Below are 20,861 nucleotides of genomic sequence, written 5' to 3' on the forward strand. Positions count from 1 at the left end.
ATTAGTCATACCATTGAACAAATCTTTCTTGGACTGACTTGTGCCATGAGTTTGCTGCTTTTTAGTACAGTTGCTAGGCATGGCACCACCACTGAACCTCTTTTCAGCTTGTAGGTCAGCAGCTGTCCTTTTAACTGTTTTCCTCTGTGTACAGTTCATCCCTTCTTTCATAGCTGATGGTTATTTTCTCTCCTGGCTTCTGCTTATCTGCACTGCATAAGGCTTATTTTCCAGCATGTCCTTATTCTGCCAGCCTACTGCAGACCTGTCTTTCATAGGGCTTGCTGAGGCTGTTACTGAATTGAGCTACTGTACATAACTGGGAACAGAACAGGATGAGCTTTCTCAGTGTTTCAAGGAAGTATGAGTTATGATTTACTGTGTGTGTTATTCATAAATAACACGTTTTAAAGTTGATGTTACTTGCGGTTTACTTCTGGCTATGGAATTCAACAGCAAGGACAGCTGTTGAGTTGGAGCACAAACTCAGTCTCAGCTGGAGTTCTACATGGTTGCACTTCCGTACAACTCTGGGTATACTAAAAATTGTTCCTCATTATAGTCTTTGATAAGAACAAAAAGAACATGAAGTAATTTCACGGGTGCTTCCCAAAGGGCTGGATGCAGCAAAGGAATCAAAGGTCCTAATCCCCCATGAAAATAGTTAGGAATCTTGGTATTAACTGTCTTTGCGGATCTGGCTTTTTACAGATGAAATTGTTTTGTGTAATCTAGCACCAACGATTAGGTCCAGATAAGTTACTCAAATTCAGTGACTTTGTGGTGTTACGTACTTTCATACTTTTTGCATTTCTAACCCTAAAAATCTTTGAGATCATGTTTCTGTTTAAATTCTATAGCCTTTTGGATATCTTAGCAGCTCCCTGGAACTTTTTGTAATGTTGTAATGCTCTTCATGTAGTCCTTACACAATTCTGTAGAATGGATGTCGTTAATACTCTCAACAGCATTCATATAAACTGGCTGCACATTCATTATGAACCTTAAATGTATGTTTACAGTGTGACCTGTACAGGAAAAAAAAATCTTTCAAAGATGAATGCTGGAAGTTAATTGGTTAAAGATTTAGGTCTGACTTTTTTTTTCCTGATAGAGTTGGTTAATTTTATTAAATTTGAGTTGAAACCATTTGTCCTGTGTCTGCTGTAATGCCAACTCGGGTCTGAAAGATGTACATCGCTTTAGTGTAATCAGTGCCTGGTACCTCGGCTTTAAACATGATAAACGTCTTTGTCATACATCTGCCTAGATATGTCTTCAGTAGTAAGTTGTTACTAAGATGACTTTTGACACCACATTTGCAGGAGATATTTGAATAGTAGTTAGCTAAGTAAAATAGCGTGTTCTGTCCTACCTATAAGCACATGGATCTTAACACTACAAATTTTGGAAGACATACAAGGAAATATCCTTACATGCTTAATATTGAATAAGTCCAGTAGTAGTTTGCAGCACAATGAAAATGTGAAAAACTAAAGATGGGAATAAGGACTGCTGATCTTTGTAGTGTGTTGTTGCTAAATCTGGTCTTAAGCTGAAGCTTCCAAAATACTTGTAGTTTGTGTTTGCATGGTTTGTTAATGCAAGTGAAAATGCCCAGAGGGGAAGAACGTGAAGTTTCCTTCTTAATGACTGAATTTGCAACCCTCAGGATCATTCTTTCTATATTACTCCAATAAGTCAAGATTAATTACTAAACAGTAGACTTGCCAGTACTTCTTTGTTTTACTTGTCAGTATTGTTGAAAAGGTTACTCTTCCAATTTCATTGACTTCAACTTTTGATGTATGATTTTAAAACAGACCTGACTGTACACTGTAGTAAGCTCTCTCAATACAGGTTAGGTATTTGTTTGTTTTTGAAGACAGAAGTGATTCTTCAAAGGTTTGTGAGGACTAAACTTAAACTTTCCAAAATACTAAAACTTTTTTTTGTTTTAAAGATGAGTATGAAGGAGCTCATCAGCCAGTGCAACAGCCTGTTTCAAGTTATTCAAGGGGGTACCATGACAGACAGTTCTCTGGTGTTCCGTTTCCTCCACCATCAGGACCTCGAGGATATTTAAGACCTCAAATGAGACCACCGCAGCTGTACTATTCAGACAACAGAATACGTCATGAGTCTCCAGTGTTCCGGCAACCTTACAGAAATGAAAATCCAATGATGCAGCAGTATCCCTTTCCTCCTCCAGTTTTTGGTTCTGGTAATGACATGCATCAATTTCACCATCCGCCTTCAAATCTAAATATGGCTTGGATGGGCCCAAACATGTACAACTCATCGTACCCATTTTTGCCGCCACCACCACCACCTCCCCCTCCTCCAGATAGCCATCGTTCTCCCTTCAAGCCTTACTAAGTTTCCATAAACGTGTGGCTGCCAAGACTCTATTCCCTTGTGTTGGAGATGCTTTATTTTTTTTCTGCGAGAATAGAACAAATGCAGAGTTTGATGCTTTGTGGGATATCCACAGAAAACTTTTTTTCTATTTCTTTTCTGTTTCAAAAAACATATGATTAAAATTACATTATTATATAATGGGTTATTTTTGTAATATCTACCAGCTTGGGGTGATAATAAAAACTTTTCAGAGATCGGTGTATAGTGTTTGAAATGTTTTGCACTAAATTGAGGTTTAATAACTACTGTTTCATGGTGATAGGGGATATTTGGCATAGATGTTGTTTTCAATAGTTTTTAGGTCAGTTGGATACTGCTATGCTGAACTGTCACTTGTTTGGATTTGTGCAGTTTTTCTAATCTGCTTACATGGAGAATAAAATTTGAGACCTAATTTTTACTCTAGGCGTACCACTGTTTATATAAGGTATAAACTCCTGCGATCCAACTTTTAACATTTCGTTAATTTCATGTTAATTGGAAGACTGGAGCTGGATTGTCTATTCTAATAGCTACAGTAGCTAGATCAGAGCATGGACCAACAGCTAAATTACTTTGGATTTAGTATCCTACAGTAGCTATAGAAGGACAACAATGAAACCTATTGAACAGATGTTTTGAAATGAGTTTTAGGATGGGACTGCATGGACTGGGGAAATGAAAAGCTGTCACAATCTAACTAGTTTCTTTTTGGATACAACATGCAGGTAGCACTAGATACAGGTAGCACTAGTTTGGCTGTCTTTAAGGTCAAAACTCTCTCTTCTAAAACAGGTTCCTCAACTTTGCCAGCCTGTTTCTACCAGGGAGCAGAATCGTGAACTAAAGACAGCCTGGAGCAACTTGGCCAAAGGGTCCATCCTACAATTGCAGTTCCGTAGCCTCCAAGGAAGTGTCTCTGGCTGGTTGGCTACTATAGAAGCAGGACAGACAAATTAGTTGTATACTCAGTATCTGTTCTCAAATTCAGTGGCCTTATTAGTTTCTTTGGATATGTATTGAAAGGCTGACTAAGTTCTCCAGGTGTTGCTTAGTGTTAATACGAATTGTATTGGGTTTACATGGCAAGGTTTTGGTAGTGGTGGGCTGCAGGGATGGCCTCTGTGGGGAGTCCAGAAGCTGCCCCATGTTATATGAGGGCCAGTTTCAGATGGTTCCAAAGGGACCCGCCACTGCCAAGAGCCAAGACAGTGAGCAACATTGGTTGGGCCTCTGGGAGAGCAGAGTTAAGGAAGGGAAAAAACCTGCTGTGCAACAGCAGCTGGGGGAGAGGGGTGAGAACCAGCTGTGCAGCCCCCAAGGTCAGTGCAGCAGGAGGGCAGGAGGTGCTCCAGGCAGGCAGCAGCAGTTCCCCTGCGGCCTGTGGAGAGGCCCCTGGTGGAGCAGGCTGTCCCCCTGCAGCCCATGGGTCCCACATGGAGCAGATCTCCACGCTGCAGCCCGTGGAGGAGCCCCCGGTGGAGCAGGTGGATGTGGCCTGGAGGAGGCTGTGGCCCATGGAGAACCCCCGCAGTGCAGCTTTTCAAGTTTGGGTAGTCGCCGTGTTTTGAATGCAGGAAATATATTTCATAATTTGCAGTGACTGCATTGTGAGCTACACTGTTCAGGGGTCCAACGTGAATAGGAGTGGAAGAAAAATGGCACCATGCCTTATCTTCCATGTGGAATAACTTCACCTGCGAATTCATTTATGTTAATTCAACTAGCTGATGTAATCCACTACCTAGGGTGGAATACTGAGTTTTTTCAAATAAGGTTATTTGTTCTGGGAATGCCAAATATATTTATACAATATTAAATGTTTTCTCACTTTTTCATCAAAGTATTAGGATTTAGGATTTATTAAATTTTAGGTTAGAACCTTATAATAGCATTCATTCAATAAGATAGTTGAGGAGCTTATAATCTATGTAAAAGAAAACATTTTTTGTTTTGTAGCTATTCTTTCAGGGAATTAAAGCAATGTTAACATCAGGAAAGATTTGAGTCCAGAACTCACAGAACTCACTTTTCACAGGTGCCAAAAGTAGTCAGTAGCTCAGTGATTGTTAGGTTTTGGGGCTGTGATGGGTTGGAGGCAAGTCTTAAGTAGTGGTTTCTAGTAGACCAATATTTATGTTCTCTGTGACTCATGTCTGTTTTCAGATTCAGCCTGGAGAGCTGCAAGAGAGTCCTGCTACATCTTTAAAACATTTTTGGTTATTCCTCCATATGATTTGACATTTCTTTGTGGACTTCACCTTAAAGTGAAGGCTTAGGGCGTGGGAGGAATGAAGAGCCAGGGAGTAGAGAGAGAGAGTAGAGGAGAAGCAGAGGTTAAGGGAGGAGATTGGCTGCAGTTACTCAAAGGTTGACATTTATTAGATACAAGTATGGATGTGATAAACTTGTATTATATAAATGACTGTAACTATAGTAACCTCGGAAAATGGAAATTGGAATCACATACCTGACACCATTTCTCTTAAACTCATAAATAATCATTGTTTTTTTGCTGGCTTTTAAGTCCAGTTTGAACAAGAGTCAGTGGAAAGGGATCAGAATTATCCTGGAGGCGAATAGCCAAGGGAAAAAGACAAGTTCCTTGAAGGAAAATGTTGACAAATGCTGTGGGATAAGGGGGAAGCTCACACTGATGCAGGCTGCTCAGAGAAGCGGTGGAGTCGATGCTCTTGGATGGAGTCAGAAGTTGACTTGGGACAAGGGCATGCATGTTAGTGTCTGTGGTAGCTTCACTGAGCGGAGAGTTGGACCAGAGGATCTTGAGATTGACCAACCTAAAATGATCTTGTCGTTGCTGTCATTCTTTTGGAGTTCTGTACTCCCACTACAGACTAACAGGCGTGGACAGTCCAGCCAGAGTTACTGGCGTTTAGGAAGCCTGGCTTTTTATTTGTGCTGTTGTACTGTTTCATTATCATACAGATATTTGTATCTAAAGCATCCATGCTGTGCTAAAAGTTGGACTTGCTGTGGAAGGTAATGAGTTACTATTTCACTTGGATGTAAGCTGATTTGTAGAATTGTCCTTTGTTAGCTGTTTGGGGACTAATGCTAATGAAAGTCTTAGTTCCTGTCATTCTCTCTTAAGGGGTAAGGCATTTTGTGTTGTGCAACTTATTTTGAGAATGGTGTAACAAATAACCATACCTAGAAAGTGTTTTATTTACTTTAAACAAACAAACAAAAAAAGCTGAGAATTATTTTTCATGTTCTCTAACAGAGGGATATTTGCCAGAGGGGAGACCTTTTGAATCATGCTGGGCACTCATGGCATTACAAACATTGGTGCCGCACAGATGAAAACTAGAAATAAGCAGGGTTTTTCGTAGGCTATATTTAGCAATTTCCAGGTTGGCTTCTATTTCTTTGTAGTTCAAAGGTATCGTCAATTATTTTTGTCTAGTAAATTTAGTGACATACATGGTCTGACTTAAAAGTAACGAAGGGTTGCTGAATCTGCTCGGAACACTTGGAAATAGAATCTGCTACGGAGTCAAGTGAAATATAGAAGACACTGCCAGGGATGACATAGCAAATGAAAGTATTACTATAGACATAGCACCAGGCACTTACAGTACAGCTTAACATTCAGGGAGGATGTATACTTTTGGAAAGAACTAATAATGCTCCGTCCTAGTCACTTAAAAGTTTATTTGACATTATTGAATAACAACACAGAGTAGCGTTCATTTGCTGGTAAACGAAGTCTTTTAAGTATGAAAAAGTATTATTGCTGGTTTTCCTGTGAATCTGACGTAATTTCTTTTAGGTAATGATTTGCCAAAATACTTTATTAGAATTTTCTGTATGGTTTGTGAGGTCTGAAATGCATGCTAATTATGCATAATGCCTGCCTTTTATTAGCACAGAGCCAGCCACCTATACACAGAGCCAGCAGCGGGGAGCTGTCACATACTTTACATCTGAACTTGGAAATAGAATTTCCTCTCTCTGGCTCTTCTTTGCCCACCTGAGGAGTAATCCGAGTACACCTTTCACAGACGTAAAATAACATGGCTCTACCAAGCACTGAAACTAATGTGGGAGTGAGGATGGTTATTAAGGATCTAAATTTGCATATAGTCAGTCTCCAAGGCTATTACTTGCATTGTTTTGAACAGGAAGACTTCATCTGGTAGGTGCTGTCAAAAGCAGGAAGTGAAAATTTAGAAATTTCTGAGGTCTATGCTTTTGGAAGAAGTGATGCAGGTAAGATTTCCTTTAAAGAAAAGAAAAATGTCATTACCTATGTTCATTTAATGATCTTTACTCATTTTTTGACACGTAAATTAGGTAACTTGAGACCTGTTTTGTGAGGATTCAATGGACTTCAGGTCTGAAATAACTAAATATTTTCTTCAAGACAGAACCGAAGGAAAGAGCACGTTTTGGCGTTCCTTATGAAGACTGTGATTGAATGCTTGACTAAAAATAGACTTGCTACAGTATTCAACTTCCAAATGAAAAATACACCTAGGCTATGTGCCTTAAAGGCTTGTTTAATTATCCATTGGATGGTCACGCATTCAATTCCACCATACCTAGGTTGTCCTGTATAAACAGTAAGACCCCTTATCTCCAACTAAGCTATTCAAAATGTAAAGAGGCATTTTTATGAACAATATTCTCAGAAATCATGGTCTGTTGTTGTTACATGTACACCTGATCACTGCCTGTTTAGATTTTCCCTTACAGGGTATCCAGTATACACATTATGTTTTCTCTTCACAGTATACTACTTTTTGGTATCATTACTATTCTGGCCCTGAAATTGCTCTGGCAGTAAAAGATTTTCATCTATCCAGCATAAGGTGATAAAGTGGTGATATTGGTTTGATATGGAAACAATTTCTGTACTGTAGAGAAAAATGCAGCATTGGGTAAGTTATGTAGGTCAAACTACTTACTACTCCGGTCTGGTGAGAGAAGAAAGACTTACTGACCTTAGCAAGAAGGGGATTAGCATAGTCCCCAAAATTGAGGTGGGTCTGGGTGTGACGGAGTAGGACATACAAATCATTAACTTGTCACCCTCAATCTCTTAGGCAAATCAATCATTCCTTCCAATAAGGAATCAGGAGGGAAAAAACAGCGGAAAGCTATGGTATTTGTCAAGTTTAGGGTTCCTAGGCTTTGCTTTGGTGGAAGGTGAGCTAACTTACAGTAACTGCTTTTAGAGAGCAGGTTATTTTAATTTGTCACAAATTAGGTCCATGTCTCTTGTGCTCTGTTACTGGTTTGGAGATTCTGTTCAGACTGTGATTTCAGATAGAATAGATGTCTGGAAGACATTAAATATTGGATCTTGAGAGGAATTAAATTTGTTATTTCAGGCAGAACTCAGGATGAGATACTAGGTTCTTCTTTTCCCATGCTGATGAATATAAACCAGGTAGAAACTTTTAAAGACCCATCTTCGTGCATCTGTTCTACTTAATATATGTTTTTTTTCTGTTATTTCTGCGGATAGCTTGGTTAGTAAAATGCAATCTTAAAGGTATACTTTGACTTTAATTGACGGGAGAATACACATAAACTAGAACTGTGCAGTGTCAATGAGAAAATAACGTTTAACTGCTGCAAAAATGTATTTTGTCATGTGTTGGGTACAAATAATATCCTTGTGGATTCAATAAGAAAAAAAAACTCTCTTCAAAGAATTAAGTGTTTTTAATACCTTTTTTTAGACTCTGCATTATTTTGACGAGGCTAATTCATTGTTCTAATGGGTCATTCCTTGACATTTACGTGTCATTTATTCTGTTGTGTTAAGAAGGCTGTTGAATATGAAAGGCGTGTGAGGCAAAAGACTAAAGAGTAGAAACTGGGTTAGTGCGGATACCTCGTTGATACTCACTGTATCTCAGACCTGAGAAAAGCAGAATAACTCAGCCTTTTTAAAGTATAAGGGATTTAGATAGATATCTTCTTTAAAGGTTAATGGAAAATGCGTTCAAAATCCCATTTTTTTCTTTTTGCATAGTCCTTTATGGAAATGTTAACCTAAAATTCCTTTGAGAGAAAATATTGACCTAAAAATAATTGAAATACTAGAAGAATCGGATGTTTTTCTATTTATTTTTATAATATGGATAAAATATTATTTGCATTGAATCCTGGTGCAAGTGAGACTTTAAAATATAGGATTTGTTGACATACAGAATATTGATCTGACTTTTCAGGGAATTCCATTTTGAAAATTACAGACTAATCTGTCTTGCCTTTTTTCATCATTCAGGCGCCAGGTGTATTTTTTTTTTTGCAGATCTTTGCATGATGTACTTTACATATAGATTCTATATTGCCAGTGCATAGTCTTGCTTTTAGTGACATGAGGAAGACTTCTGGGTCTTTAGCTGAAAAGCTATTTAAACCCCAGTTTCTTTCTTTTTCATTCTATGTATGAACAAGTGTCTGTCTATAAAGATATGCTTAATCTTGGCATTCCTGAGTTTTGGATGTTTCAATGTCCAATGATGATATTCTTCAAGGTAGATTTTTTTTCATAAATTGTGCTTAAAACCAAGTAAACCTAATAAGTAAATCTATTACAAGTACATCTCTTGAGGCACAGAGAGACTTGTCAGTAAGAACTCTAACCTGTTTCTGGAGCTTAAGAAAATTCTCTTTCATCAGACATCTAAGGAGTTTTGAGTGAGATTTTGTAGCACTGATGTGGGTTGCTGAACTTTGGAACAAGGTAGTTTTGGAAACGTCAGTGTTAAACGCTTACTTGTAGAGATGCTGATGCCTTAGTTTCAGACTGTTGTTCAATTTAGCAGCCATAGACGGAAAAGTTTCTTCAATTACCTGTCAGATTTTTAGGCCTATTCACACCTTTTTTTTAATTCTTTCAAGACAAAAACCTGCAAAGTGGCAGAGTTCCTACAGGTGGCTAATCACTAATCCAGTTAATTTGTGATGTTCTGCTTCAGTCTCGGCATAGAGAATGTAAGTGAGTAAACAAAGACTAATGACTGACTCTGAGCCAGTTATAATGTACTAAAAGAGGAGACAAAGAAAATCATTCAGGCTATGCTTTATGCCTTGCGTAGCTTCTAATCCTCAGAAGTAACCTTGGGAAGCACATCCCCTTTTATCAATGAAGAATTTTTTTTTGATAGGCTTGGTCTTAAGTATCATTTAATGTTTTGTTTCCGGTAAACAATTTTAGTATCAATTTTGAAGAAATGTGGAGAGCTATATATAACAATTATCTATAATATATCCACTTTAAAAGATAAATATACTATTATAAATGGTACGTGTACATGTACCAAGATTTGTTAGTTTTTCTGAACTAATATAATTTAGCCTGCCTTAGGCTATTATTCAGCAGCAGACAGAAAATTGCAAATCACTGAGTTAGCACTGCTTAACCAGGTACTGCAAGGCTGCCGAGTCAGCTCACTGAGCGTGTTCTTGCCCTTATTTCTTTGCACTGTATAGAGTACAATCTTATCTTATCCCATGAAATAAGGAAAACTCTTCTTTTGGGAGAATCAGCTTGCTTTCCTCACTTTTTCCGTGTCTGCTGGACCAGCTGTGTCTTATGTTTTCCCTGTGCAAGTGACTGAATGGAAGGATCCATGCTCCTCTCGCCTGAGTCACCTCCTAGGGTGGTTCAGTCTGCTATATGATGTGATGTGCCTGCACATCAGGGCCTTGCTCTAGAACGTATGGGAGCTGTGTCTGCTGCTTTTTTGTTGTAGCTTTTTCCAGTATTCGGGGTGTGGTTTCACAAGTTGTTAAGTGGATGTAAAAATGCTGTGAAAAGGTGGCCATTGCCTCTCTATATGTTCCTGTCTTTTTTTTTCTGATGTGTTCTTTTTTTTTTTTAATTTTTATTTTTTCCAGTGGGATCAGTTTTCTGATTCAGATAAAGAGCAAACCTACTACTAAGAGAGAAGATGTCAAGAAGAGCTGAATCACAGTGAAGCTTAACATACTGTCTTGAAAATGGATGCTCATCTGTATTGTTTAGGAACAATACAGTTCTTAACATCTGTAAGTCTTTGAAACTGCAGTTTCATTGTAGTGTGTGTGTGCGTGCGTGTATATCTTCAATTTATCAGCACTGTCAGTGTCAACAATTAAAAAAAAAAAACACCTTGAGCTTCAGCTTTAATGCTACTGTTTTAAAATTATTAACTTAGTTTTCCTCTCACAGCTTGTTTCCTGTACTCTGTTGGCATGTATTATTACATTTCAAATTCCATTAAAGTTGTGATTATAAGAGGGTAGGTTTTTAAACTCAAGAAGTAATTTGTTATGTTCCAGATGTAATTATGATACCTCTTAATGATCAGGAAATCTTGATGATCAAAACCACCACTTAACAAGTATTTTATTATTTTCACACTTTTACTTACAGCATCATGCAGAAGCCAGAGAGACAGCAAATAAACCAGGTATACATTATAATATATAGATACCCTTAAAAAATTTAACATGGAAAGAGAACTTTTTTTATCCACAAAGAATTTTTTTTTTTCAGTTTTCTTTAAAGAAGTTCTCCTTCCCTCACTCCTCTGGTACTGAAATAGTTGTCTGAAACAGTAGTTTATGAGGTGTAAACATGAAAGATAGCTCTCTACTTACATCCCACCGAAAGAATTAACAGAATTTGTATGAACAGAATTTTATGAACAAGGGCTAAAGAAATTGGAAATGTCTCCAACAGAGATATGAAGTACTTGTTTTGTTTTGAAGACATCAAAACAGGAGAAAAAAAAATCATGCAACCCACAATACACATCTGTAGTAATATTCATTTGGTAGTACCTCCTGAATTCTTTTATCTTCTGGATATTATTTTATTACAAGTGATTTTATACACAGGAAAAGTTAGAAATTCATTACAATCTGAATGAAGGAGAAGATTCAGTATGCATTCACATTAGTATTCAGCACTCAGTGTCCATCTACATTAAAATTTATTTAACTTAATAGACTTTGTATCAAGCTCAAAGCTTTTTTTTCCTTGTTTTAGTGGTTTTACCTTGCTGGGCAGCTAAACTCCACCACAATCACTCTCTAGCTCCCCCACTTCAAAAGAAAGGGGGAGAAGAGTATATGATGGAAAGAAAAAGGCTCATGTGTTGAGATGAGAGCAATTTAATTAAAGGGAAAAAAGAAAGAGGGGAAGAAAAAAAAAAAGCAAAGGCTGTGCAGAAGCAAAGAGAAGGATGAAAAAAAATGTTTTCTACATCCCATCCATGAGCAGTGCTCAGCCATGTCCTGGAAAGCAGGGCCTCAATACATGTAGTGGTTGGCTGGGAGGACAGACGTCTTCATAACAAGAGCCCCCCCCTGCTATCTAACCTTTCGCATGTAAACCCAATACACTGCTTTTTCTCACGCTATGTTTCAGGCTCTTATCTGTCTTTCAAATCTTTTGTAAAAAGGAAATTATGAGTCTGGCTCTAAATTGGTTAATTTTTTTTTCAATTAAGTACTTATTGGCTGTTGGTTAGGATACAGGAACTTGCTGTGCTTCAGATAGCTTGAGTCTCTATTGGTTCTGTCTGATACAGAAGCTTCTTAAAAAGCTTTTACGTGACTATATGTTACTATGGTTGCGTTTGCTGTAAAATTATTTTCCTTCCGTCCTTCGTTCACCTTATTTGCATTGGTAAAAACAACTGTGTGTGCTCTGTCAGGAATACATGCCTCTTGGCAAAGATCCAATAATTCTGTTTTCTTCTCCTTTCAGAATGAAAAATAACTGTAAAGGGAGGAAACAGGCAAATTTGAGCAGTGCGAAAATAGAGGTGCTAGCAACAAGAAGGTCAGAAGTGCGTAACTTGACATGTCTTTCACAAGAGCTGCTCACTGAAACCAGTTAAACCATGTTTTTGCAGTTCACCAGTAGCGACAGTTATAGAAAGCTTTATTTGTTTAGTCCATTACAAAAAAATTGAGTGGACAGGTCTCTTAACTGGTATTATGTTCATTATATTTCTAATGTGAGTTTTCACAGCAGAGGTTTCTTAGTGTCCTTTTCCTTTTTTTTTTTCCCTTAGATTCTTATCAACAGAATCTGTTGAATGCATGGGGCTTTGTCTGTGCTTAATGTTATGAAAGAATAAGAATGTCTACGCTTACAAGAGCTATGATGACAGTGATAAAAAATGAGTAGGTATGACAAAAATGTGGGATGGTTGCAAATTTGTATGGGAACAAGCATGTAAACGCTCACTTGATGAAGGCCTCTTTATCTTAACCTAGGTTTCAAACTAAAAGCCCTAAGCCTCTCAAATTTATTGAATGTTTTCATCTAGGTATTTACAAAAATAACATTTTGTTTTATTTCAGTGCTTCATTTGTCTGATAATCAGTTTTCTGGAGAAACAAATCACATAATGGATTCCTCAATGACCTGAAATGTGTATGGCTCTTGAACTGCTAATGAGAGCAGATGACTACTTCCTAACATGGCTCCTATATTTATTTTTAAACACTTTGGTTAGAGGAATTGCTTAGTTTTGTGCAGATAGGTGTGTGAACTTCAAGAAGAGTCTTGTTACATAAGGAGATAAATATATTGAAGATCTGAGCATTTATAAAAATGCTGCTGTAGTTAGGGTTGTTTCAAATGCTATTCTTATTTCTATAGGTTAATAAATAGTGCTATGCTACAAGGGTACCCTAACTCCCAGCTGGGGTTCCAGCAGTTTGTGATTGAGGTCTAATTTGGTGATGCACAGAAGTGTGACAGCTTAGCTTTACTCTGAAAATGAAGATGCCAATTATTTTTAATTCTGAAGGACTCAAAAGGAAGAACACTGACATGAAAAGGTATTAAATCATAAGAGAAAAAAAACAGTGAATTAGAAGTTGACAACTCAGCAAGGCTGAGGATTAGCCCATTCTGAGGAGCAACAGAGATCACTTGTTAGCCACCAAATCATTGCTTGCCACAAGCAACAAGCACGTTAATGTCTATGTGCATCCAGCTGTGTAGTCCTAGGCAGCTCTGATGCGCGTTCACAAGTAAATAATTGCTATGTATTCTTGAACTTTGTGTATCTTGCTTTGTGGAGTCTCTGCACCTGGTAGAAGTTGCTGAGCAAAGTGACCCAAGAGGAAGAGGGTTAAAGTGCCAGCAGCTGAAGCAGCCTCTATGCAAATGTAGCTGCACTTGAAAAATGCCTATAGACAAGTCTTTGGTCTACAGAAAAATACGGACCTAGTACAAAACTTGAGCACTCTTCGAAGATGAAATATGGTCAATAGCTTCTTAGGAGCAATAACAACGTGAGCAGCCTATCTATCTATTTTGCTAGATGTTTTTTTTCAGCTTCCCTGGATGCTCATGCTGGCCTAGTATAGAGGAAGGAGTAAAGCTGTAAGGCATTAATGCATGTAGCGTTTGAATTGGAGAAACCACAAAGAACCATGGCAGTCAGGTGCAGAGGTAAGAAAAAAGACCAAATTTGTTGTCTTGACATATGGTTCTCTGGGGTGACAGCTTTGGATATTTCTAAACCCAGAAACTAGATCTTTGTTCATTTTTACAGCATTCTGGGAAATCAGTTAGCATGCTTTGTTATTATTATTATTCCTGAGTGTGAAAGAAATATTACGTTGTTATTTTTATTATCTTGTTTAGATATAATATTATACTAAGTAATAAGCCTGACTCAATATGTAATTTTGCTTTCTACCACAAAGGAACTGGGTTTTCATATTAGGTCTCTGCTTGAACCACAGGGAGCAATATAGAAAAAATGTACTAGTTATAGGGTAAAACATGGTAACTCTACTGCTCCCTACAGAAAAGACTGGGAATTATGTACTTCTAAGTGATAGGAAGAAAAAACATACTCGAATAAAGGAAAAATAGGTCTTTCAAAATGTATTTTTATCTAATGTTGCAATTGTATTCAGTGGTTAAATACAAAAGCAAGCATCTTTGAAGGAGAACCTAACCATCAGACTGGGAGGTAGATATTGACATCTAAAGGAATAAAAGGAAAGGATAAACTACCAATTTTAGTTAGCTTCAATACATTTTGGGTTTTCATTCAATAGTGAAGATTTTCTTATGCTACCTTGTTATGATAATGCTCTAAGGTAATGCAATATGCACTGTATATCAGTGTCTGATAGTTTGTAAAAAGCATTTATGCTCTATCTTTGTCCCTTCTGCTGTTGCTTACTCTTTGGTGAAGGCAAATGGTGGTTAATTAAGAGTAAAGTTCCCAAGTTCCCACATCTCTGTCATGTATGCAAAACTTAATTTATCAGCTTGGGTTTTGTCAAGAATGGTCAGTACTCTGAGGGTTTTGAAAAATTTATTTACTTTCTTCTTGGAAAAAGTAAAATATACTTGAATAATCAATATATTTTAGACTTACCTTTGTAAAGAAGTTGAAGTAATGGAAGAATATTTTGGTTTTAATCAGTTTTTAAACAATATAATTTCCAACAGTAAGAAATATAGATTAGAAATGTGAGAGAAAACCATGATCAGGTGAAGCTAAACCAAAGCTGAGGAAGCTCCCCCAACAGAATTTTCCACTTAAGACGTGTGTAGTTTTAAATCAAGCAAAAGAGAAAAGGGACGAAGTGCAGCAGGAGCCTGCTGAAGAAAGCTCTTAAAGAAACAAAAAATAGTAGAGGCCTTACCTGAGAAGATATGAATATATCTGAAAAACAGAGAAGTATTGTAATGTACAGTAGTCAACAGAGGAAGAGCAAAAAGTAAGAAATATGAATTTAGCACCTTGCTGGTGCAAACAGATAATAGAATGATAAAAATAGTTAAAGAGAAGCTTGCAAACGCTACATAAGCTGCTCCAGGTCAACTGCAGAAGAGGAGCTGCCTAACATGTAAATATCCTATGAAGCTGTATGGCAAACAACTGCATATATTCCTGTTTATAATAGTCTCATCTACTTTCCAGAGGATGATGATACCTAGAGACGTTATTAGAGAAATAATTTTTAATACTATAGATATTTATGGTTTATGATACCTGTAAAATGTCTCTCAATAAAGTGATCAAGACTTGGGTCTTTGTCAGAGGAGATGCAGGAGATTTAATAAGACCTGATGAGCTGGTTTAAAAAGCAAATCTGAGTTAACAGGAGGAAGTTTAAACAATAAAGGGCTTAAAATAAATTATAAACGCTGTATATTTTTTGCACTAAAAGTTTTTAATCCTACTGAGCTAATTCCTCCCCACTCCTCTTTATCAGGCCGAATTCAGTGATGTGAGCTTTTTGTTTTATTTTTTCCTGTTTCTGTGTCTTATCCATAACTACTGTGTTCTTTTCTATGGCTATGCAAGCTCACCTATGAGGTTATGCACCAAATCCCTGTGTATATCATTTTGCAGTGCTACCTAAACAGGCCTTGATAGATTGTCATTGCTACATATTTGAATGTAACATCATAGAGAGGTCAACAGTTTTTAGACTTACGCCATGTCTGAAAATAATTTCCTGCTGTCCTTGTATTTTGACATAATTTTAAGGAAGATGTGAAGCCTTGTTTGCTTTTTAGTGCTAGGCTTTAACTGTAGAAATATGTATTGGGTACTAGCTTCATTTAGAAGTGAGTGAAATATACCACTCTTTTATCCCAGGAAACTATTTATGCCTGAAAAGAGGGTAACTGAAAGCAGAAAGACTTTCTGTGGTCACTAAGAAATTATAAGCACTGAATTACAGATGGGACACAGGATGACTACATCACTGCTGTGAAAAGGCAAGAAAGAGGCATTGGAACACTTGTGAAAAGCAAGCTGCAGATATCCATAGATGTGCATTATTCCAGAACCTAATTCTTTCTATGGCCCGTGCCAAGAGAATCACTAGTCATCTGACTTAGGCCAAATATGCAGCTGCTTTTGTGCCCCTTCAGATTGTACCATACAGTATGTTGTGCTTATTTTCCAAAATAAGTAGCTCCATTTCCTTTCTGAGTGTCTTTACCATACAGAAGATGTTAGATTTAGGCATGACAAATTCTCCATAATGACTGCAGCACAGGCAGCAAAAGAAGGTAAATACTGTGTCTTTTCTCATCAGGAGCCCACTTTGGCTTCATGAGGATGCCAATGCAGAAATAAAACTCAGTACTATATCTGAGAATTTCAAGTGAAATTCTTCCACAGGTTTGAATGAGCCTCAGGGTATAGTTGTAGTGGCGGAGGGTCAATTACCTAGATGCTTTCTGAATATATCTGCTCTATTCCACATGGTGCTATAGCCATGGTTTTTTATCACATTGCTCAAATTGCATTTTTCAGTACTTGTTGAATAGCCTGTGTGCTAAAGTTCTTATTGCTTGGTTGCTTATATGAACTCAGCATTGTTCAAAGAGCATCCAGACTGTGTGCTCAGTGCTGAGCTGAAACTGTTAGCTTTGGATGACCTTGTCTGATTTTTTTAGAGATTACTTTGTTACCTGTTTGGAGGTTGACGTGATTCTGAACAGCTTTTAGCAGCAAACCTCAATGACTTTTTCCTTAAATTATCTCTTTCTCTTTCACAGTTCAGAATGCATTACCTCATTTTGGAACATGCTGTCATCCTGCTTACCGCATAGGGGTCTGTCTGTGATAGATTTGTGAGTCCTTTCATGGCTTCTTTTTCTGTTAGGCAACTTCCAGATTCATGAGTGGAAAGAAGATGGTGTTTATAGGATGGCAGCAACAAAACAAAATCCCCAGCTCTCTGAAGATAGACTAGATATAGTACACTTGAGGTTGTTGCCAGAGGTAATACAGCAGCAGAATTTGGGTACTGAGTAGCAGTTGACTTGCATTATGTTGCAGGAAGCCTCTCATCTCCTGTTAAAGCACAGCTTCAGTCTGAGAGACAGGTTCAGGGCACAGAGGTGAGAGGTGAGTGAATTATTCAAGGTTGCACAGCAGATGCAACCTGCTGGCAGGCAGAGCTAGTACTAGAGCAAGGTATGAGAAGCAGCCTGGTGCTGCTGGCAAGATAAGCCTTTGAACAATTTATTTCCCTAGAGGCGCACTACTTTATTCTTTGATTTCGAGTGAGCTTTCGCTTCAATAGGGCTAAGATTTAACCCATCATGTTTACAGACCAGGCTTTATGATGTATTTCTGAAGTACCTGTCACTGTGATATTTTGGTTCCCACATAGTTGATTCACTGAGATTTGGTCTTTGTTAGGAGTGGCAACAAAATTAATCATATTCTATTTGTTCACAAGCTCTAAATTTACCAAGGACGCTTCTTTAAGTGGTACTGACGAGAGTTGCGGCTACCAACTTTCAAAGTACTTGAGAGTTCAGTTACTCCAGCAAGTGCTGGAAGCTTTCTCTCAATGGCACCAGAAGTTCCAGTTCTATCAAGGGTCTCAGCACTTCTGAAACAGAAGATCTGTCCCCCCCCTCCTTCTTCATCCTCTGGAAGGGAGCGGCAAGAGGGTAGCTGTGGAGAAAAAGCAAAGAGTTCTGCTTATGAACAGGAGGGAGTTTTGTATGAGTTGATGTGAGGGAAGAGAGCACAGAAATGTTGGAATGGTCCCTTTCACTATTCTCTCTTCTGTTTCCCTCCCCATCTGGAAAGGGAGCTCTGCTTTAAACAAAAAAAAAAAAATTCTAATTAACACCTTTCGGATAGAAAGCCTATCAGTTGCACAAGCCTTTACAGAATTCAAGAATCACAAGACCCAGCCTATAAATCATACAAAACGGTTATCTTTAGGGGTTGATTTCTTGTTTGGGGACTGAAGAGAAGGTCTTCTCGGCTGTGAACAGCAACAACGGTGGTATAATTTGGATATCTTCTCATATAAGTTACTCAGCTAAAAAGCTCTCAGCATAAATGTCCAAAATGGTATTGTTAGGAATCTAGACTGAAAAAATATTGTTAAAATAGGTGTAATGTAAGCAAGTACAAATGGTAGTGGCAGTCATGTTAAATGTAAGGACTTCTGAACATAGCATTTCTGTGCATGGAAGTGCATAATTGCATGTTGCAAGGTAGTATCACTGAACATTCTGTGATAAAATTCATTGCTCAGTGTTTTTTTTTGTTTTTTCCTAACCACTTAGAAGAGCTCACAAATAACACCAGAGAACCAGAGAACTGTTGATATAGTTGGCTATATTTATAAAGAATGATACATTATACATTATAGCTTATTCTCTATAAACCAACTTATTTGTTTCAAATTTGTAAGTGTTTTTGTTCAGCCTTCTGAATTCTTTTGAGTATTAGGGACAATATATGTAAATAGGATTGGAAACTGACTTTTAAAAACAAGCTGTTTTCCTCACAGGTTCTTTGAGAATTATTGTTTTTTTTTCTTTTCTGGTTTTATTTTTTATTTTTATAGTTCTACTGAGATGGCAGTGTTTCAAGGAAATAATAAGGACTTGAAGCCTACCCTGAATTAAGACTATACAATACTGTAGGAATTAATCTCTCCAGGTGTCCTCTAGGTAACAGCTATTCATTGCTAACCTGCAAATCTAAGTAATCCTAAGAGAAAAAAAAATTTTTTTCAGTTGCTCTGTACTTCTTTCAATCATTCTATTTTTTATTGCATTTTTAAATTGATCAGTTACTGTAGGTGCTGTACAATCACTTTAGTAGCAACCTCAGCTCACTAAGAGTTTTCTCCTTGAGGAATTAAATGGATGAAATTTTCAAGATTACTTGTACCCCTGTTGCCAAGCTACCTAGCTCTTCTGCATTTGCTGACTGGAGCCTCAAGTACTAGTATTTCCCTTTCCTGCTGTTCCTGTGGAGGTGTTGATTCAGCACAGTTAGAGATTAGTGTTTGAAAGATATAGCACTGAAGCATAAATTCAAGACAAGATTGGAAACTGAAAAGTTCACGTAGGTTTTTACATATACTTTCTTATGGGCAGATGGTGGACTTTGCAGATGCATCATTGATTACTGCTTATTCATCTTTGGCAAATATGGTGGTGTTTGAAATGTACGTTATTAAAATTTGCTCTTTTTCATGAAGGAACGTGTGCGATTTCTTAACTAGTCATTCATACTGATCAAAGCAGATGTGTTTGTCTTAGTGCAGTTTATTCATTGTCCCCAACTGCTTAATCCTGTGTCAACTTTTACTACCTGTGTAAATTGTATATTTTTCTTCACAGGAACTGTCATTTATTTGATATCAATTCAACATACAGAACAATGGATTGCAACTTATGTGACGTCCTGAATGCCACTAAATCCAAGTGAGTAGGAACAATAATTCTAATGTACTATCTTACGCTGAACCGTGAGAAAAAGAAAGATGCTTCAATTGGAGACATTTGTTTCATTTATTTACACCGTAAGCTCAAACACCATGTGGGTTCAGGCTCTCAGGTCCTGGGCAAGGATTGTTCTTTGAAGGTGTAAGCCAGGCTTCAATTTATTGTCCTTATACTTGTAGGCAAACTTGTTTGTACTGGTTGTTCTTACTCTTTTCATGGCACAGTGATCTCACAGGACCAGAAAGTAAATATTGAAAAAAAAAACAAACAAATTTTGGTCCCCAAACAGTTTCCTTTTATTTCTGGAATGGCAAACCCACTGCGAGTTCTGCAAAAAGCTTTTAACCCTTCTATAAACATTGTTCAATATTCAAACCCTGCTGCCCATAAAACTCCCACAGGGTTATTTTGGACATTTTGAGATCTAGCAAGAGTGAAAATGATTTCATGAGCAGTTAGAAATAGGCTTTTCTCTCTGATTCAGCTACAGAGGGTAGTTCAAGACTATTAAAAAAAAAACCTTAAAAGGTAAACTGTCTATAATTTCAGAGCAATTGGAGCAATAGCGTAGAAGCTAAAATACTTTCCACAGAGAAAATATGTGAGAAATGCAAATTTTATAGGCTATTCCATAGATTGTCCTTCCTAAGGATCCATTTTGCATTCTGAGGCAAGGACAAGAACACAGAGAAGCAGCAAGACTGAAGACAATCACAGTGAGAGACTTAAAAATACCAGCAAAACTTCCTCTGTTTTCTCAAATGAGTAGGTCTGCATGCCCTCAACATGATATAAAAGAAGCATCTTCTTAGTTACCTCACCTGAGAATTATGTCCTAGAAACTGAATGAGCTGCGCATTCTGATTTTACTACTTGCTATGAAGCCTTGTTCTTTACTCGAGTGGATAAGAATTTTGTACTGTCTCCAGCCTGAGACTAGAAATGGATTTAAACTGGACAATTCACAACTGTGAATGTCCAGCTGGGTTTGCATAGCTGTATTTCTCTCATTGGATATTCAGACTGGGTAGAGAAAGAAACTGAAAGAATAATTATTTTATTTTAGCAGAAAAAAGTAAACATTTTGTGACGGGTAAAGATATTTTAAAACAATAAATGTCTTACAAAATATTTACCTGCAGACTTACTGTCCCTTGATGGCAACCTGTCTGAACCTAATTACTGTGGTAATGCCACTAGGAGGCTTTAGCTTCTCTCTATC

The 20,861-nt window shown here is 37.5% G+C and overlaps 1 protein-coding gene across 1 annotated transcript in view; it reads left to right on the forward strand.

The window, feature by feature from the left end:
* The window catches only part of NAF1 (nuclear assembly factor 1 ribonucleoprotein), a 46,131-nt gene that overhangs the window by 18,265 nt on the left and 7,005 nt on the right, over nt 1-20,861 (forward strand). Inside the window, exons 8-10 of the mRNA XM_083834404.1 lie at nt 1,964-10,431; nt 10,799-10,835; nt 12,140-19,618. Coding sequence (XP_083690530.1) covers nt 1,964-2,379 — 416 coding nt within the window. The 3' untranslated portion in view covers nt 2,380-10,431; nt 10,799-10,835; nt 12,140-19,618. The remainder of the gene's footprint in view (nt 1-1,963; nt 10,432-10,798; nt 10,836-12,139; nt 19,619-20,861) is intronic.

The sequence above is a fragment of the Anser anser genome, assembly GCF_964211835.1.
Source record: "Anser anser genome assembly, chromosome: 4".
In the NCBI taxonomy this organism is placed as follows: domain Eukaryota; kingdom Metazoa; phylum Chordata; class Aves; order Anseriformes; family Anatidae; genus Anser; species Anser anser.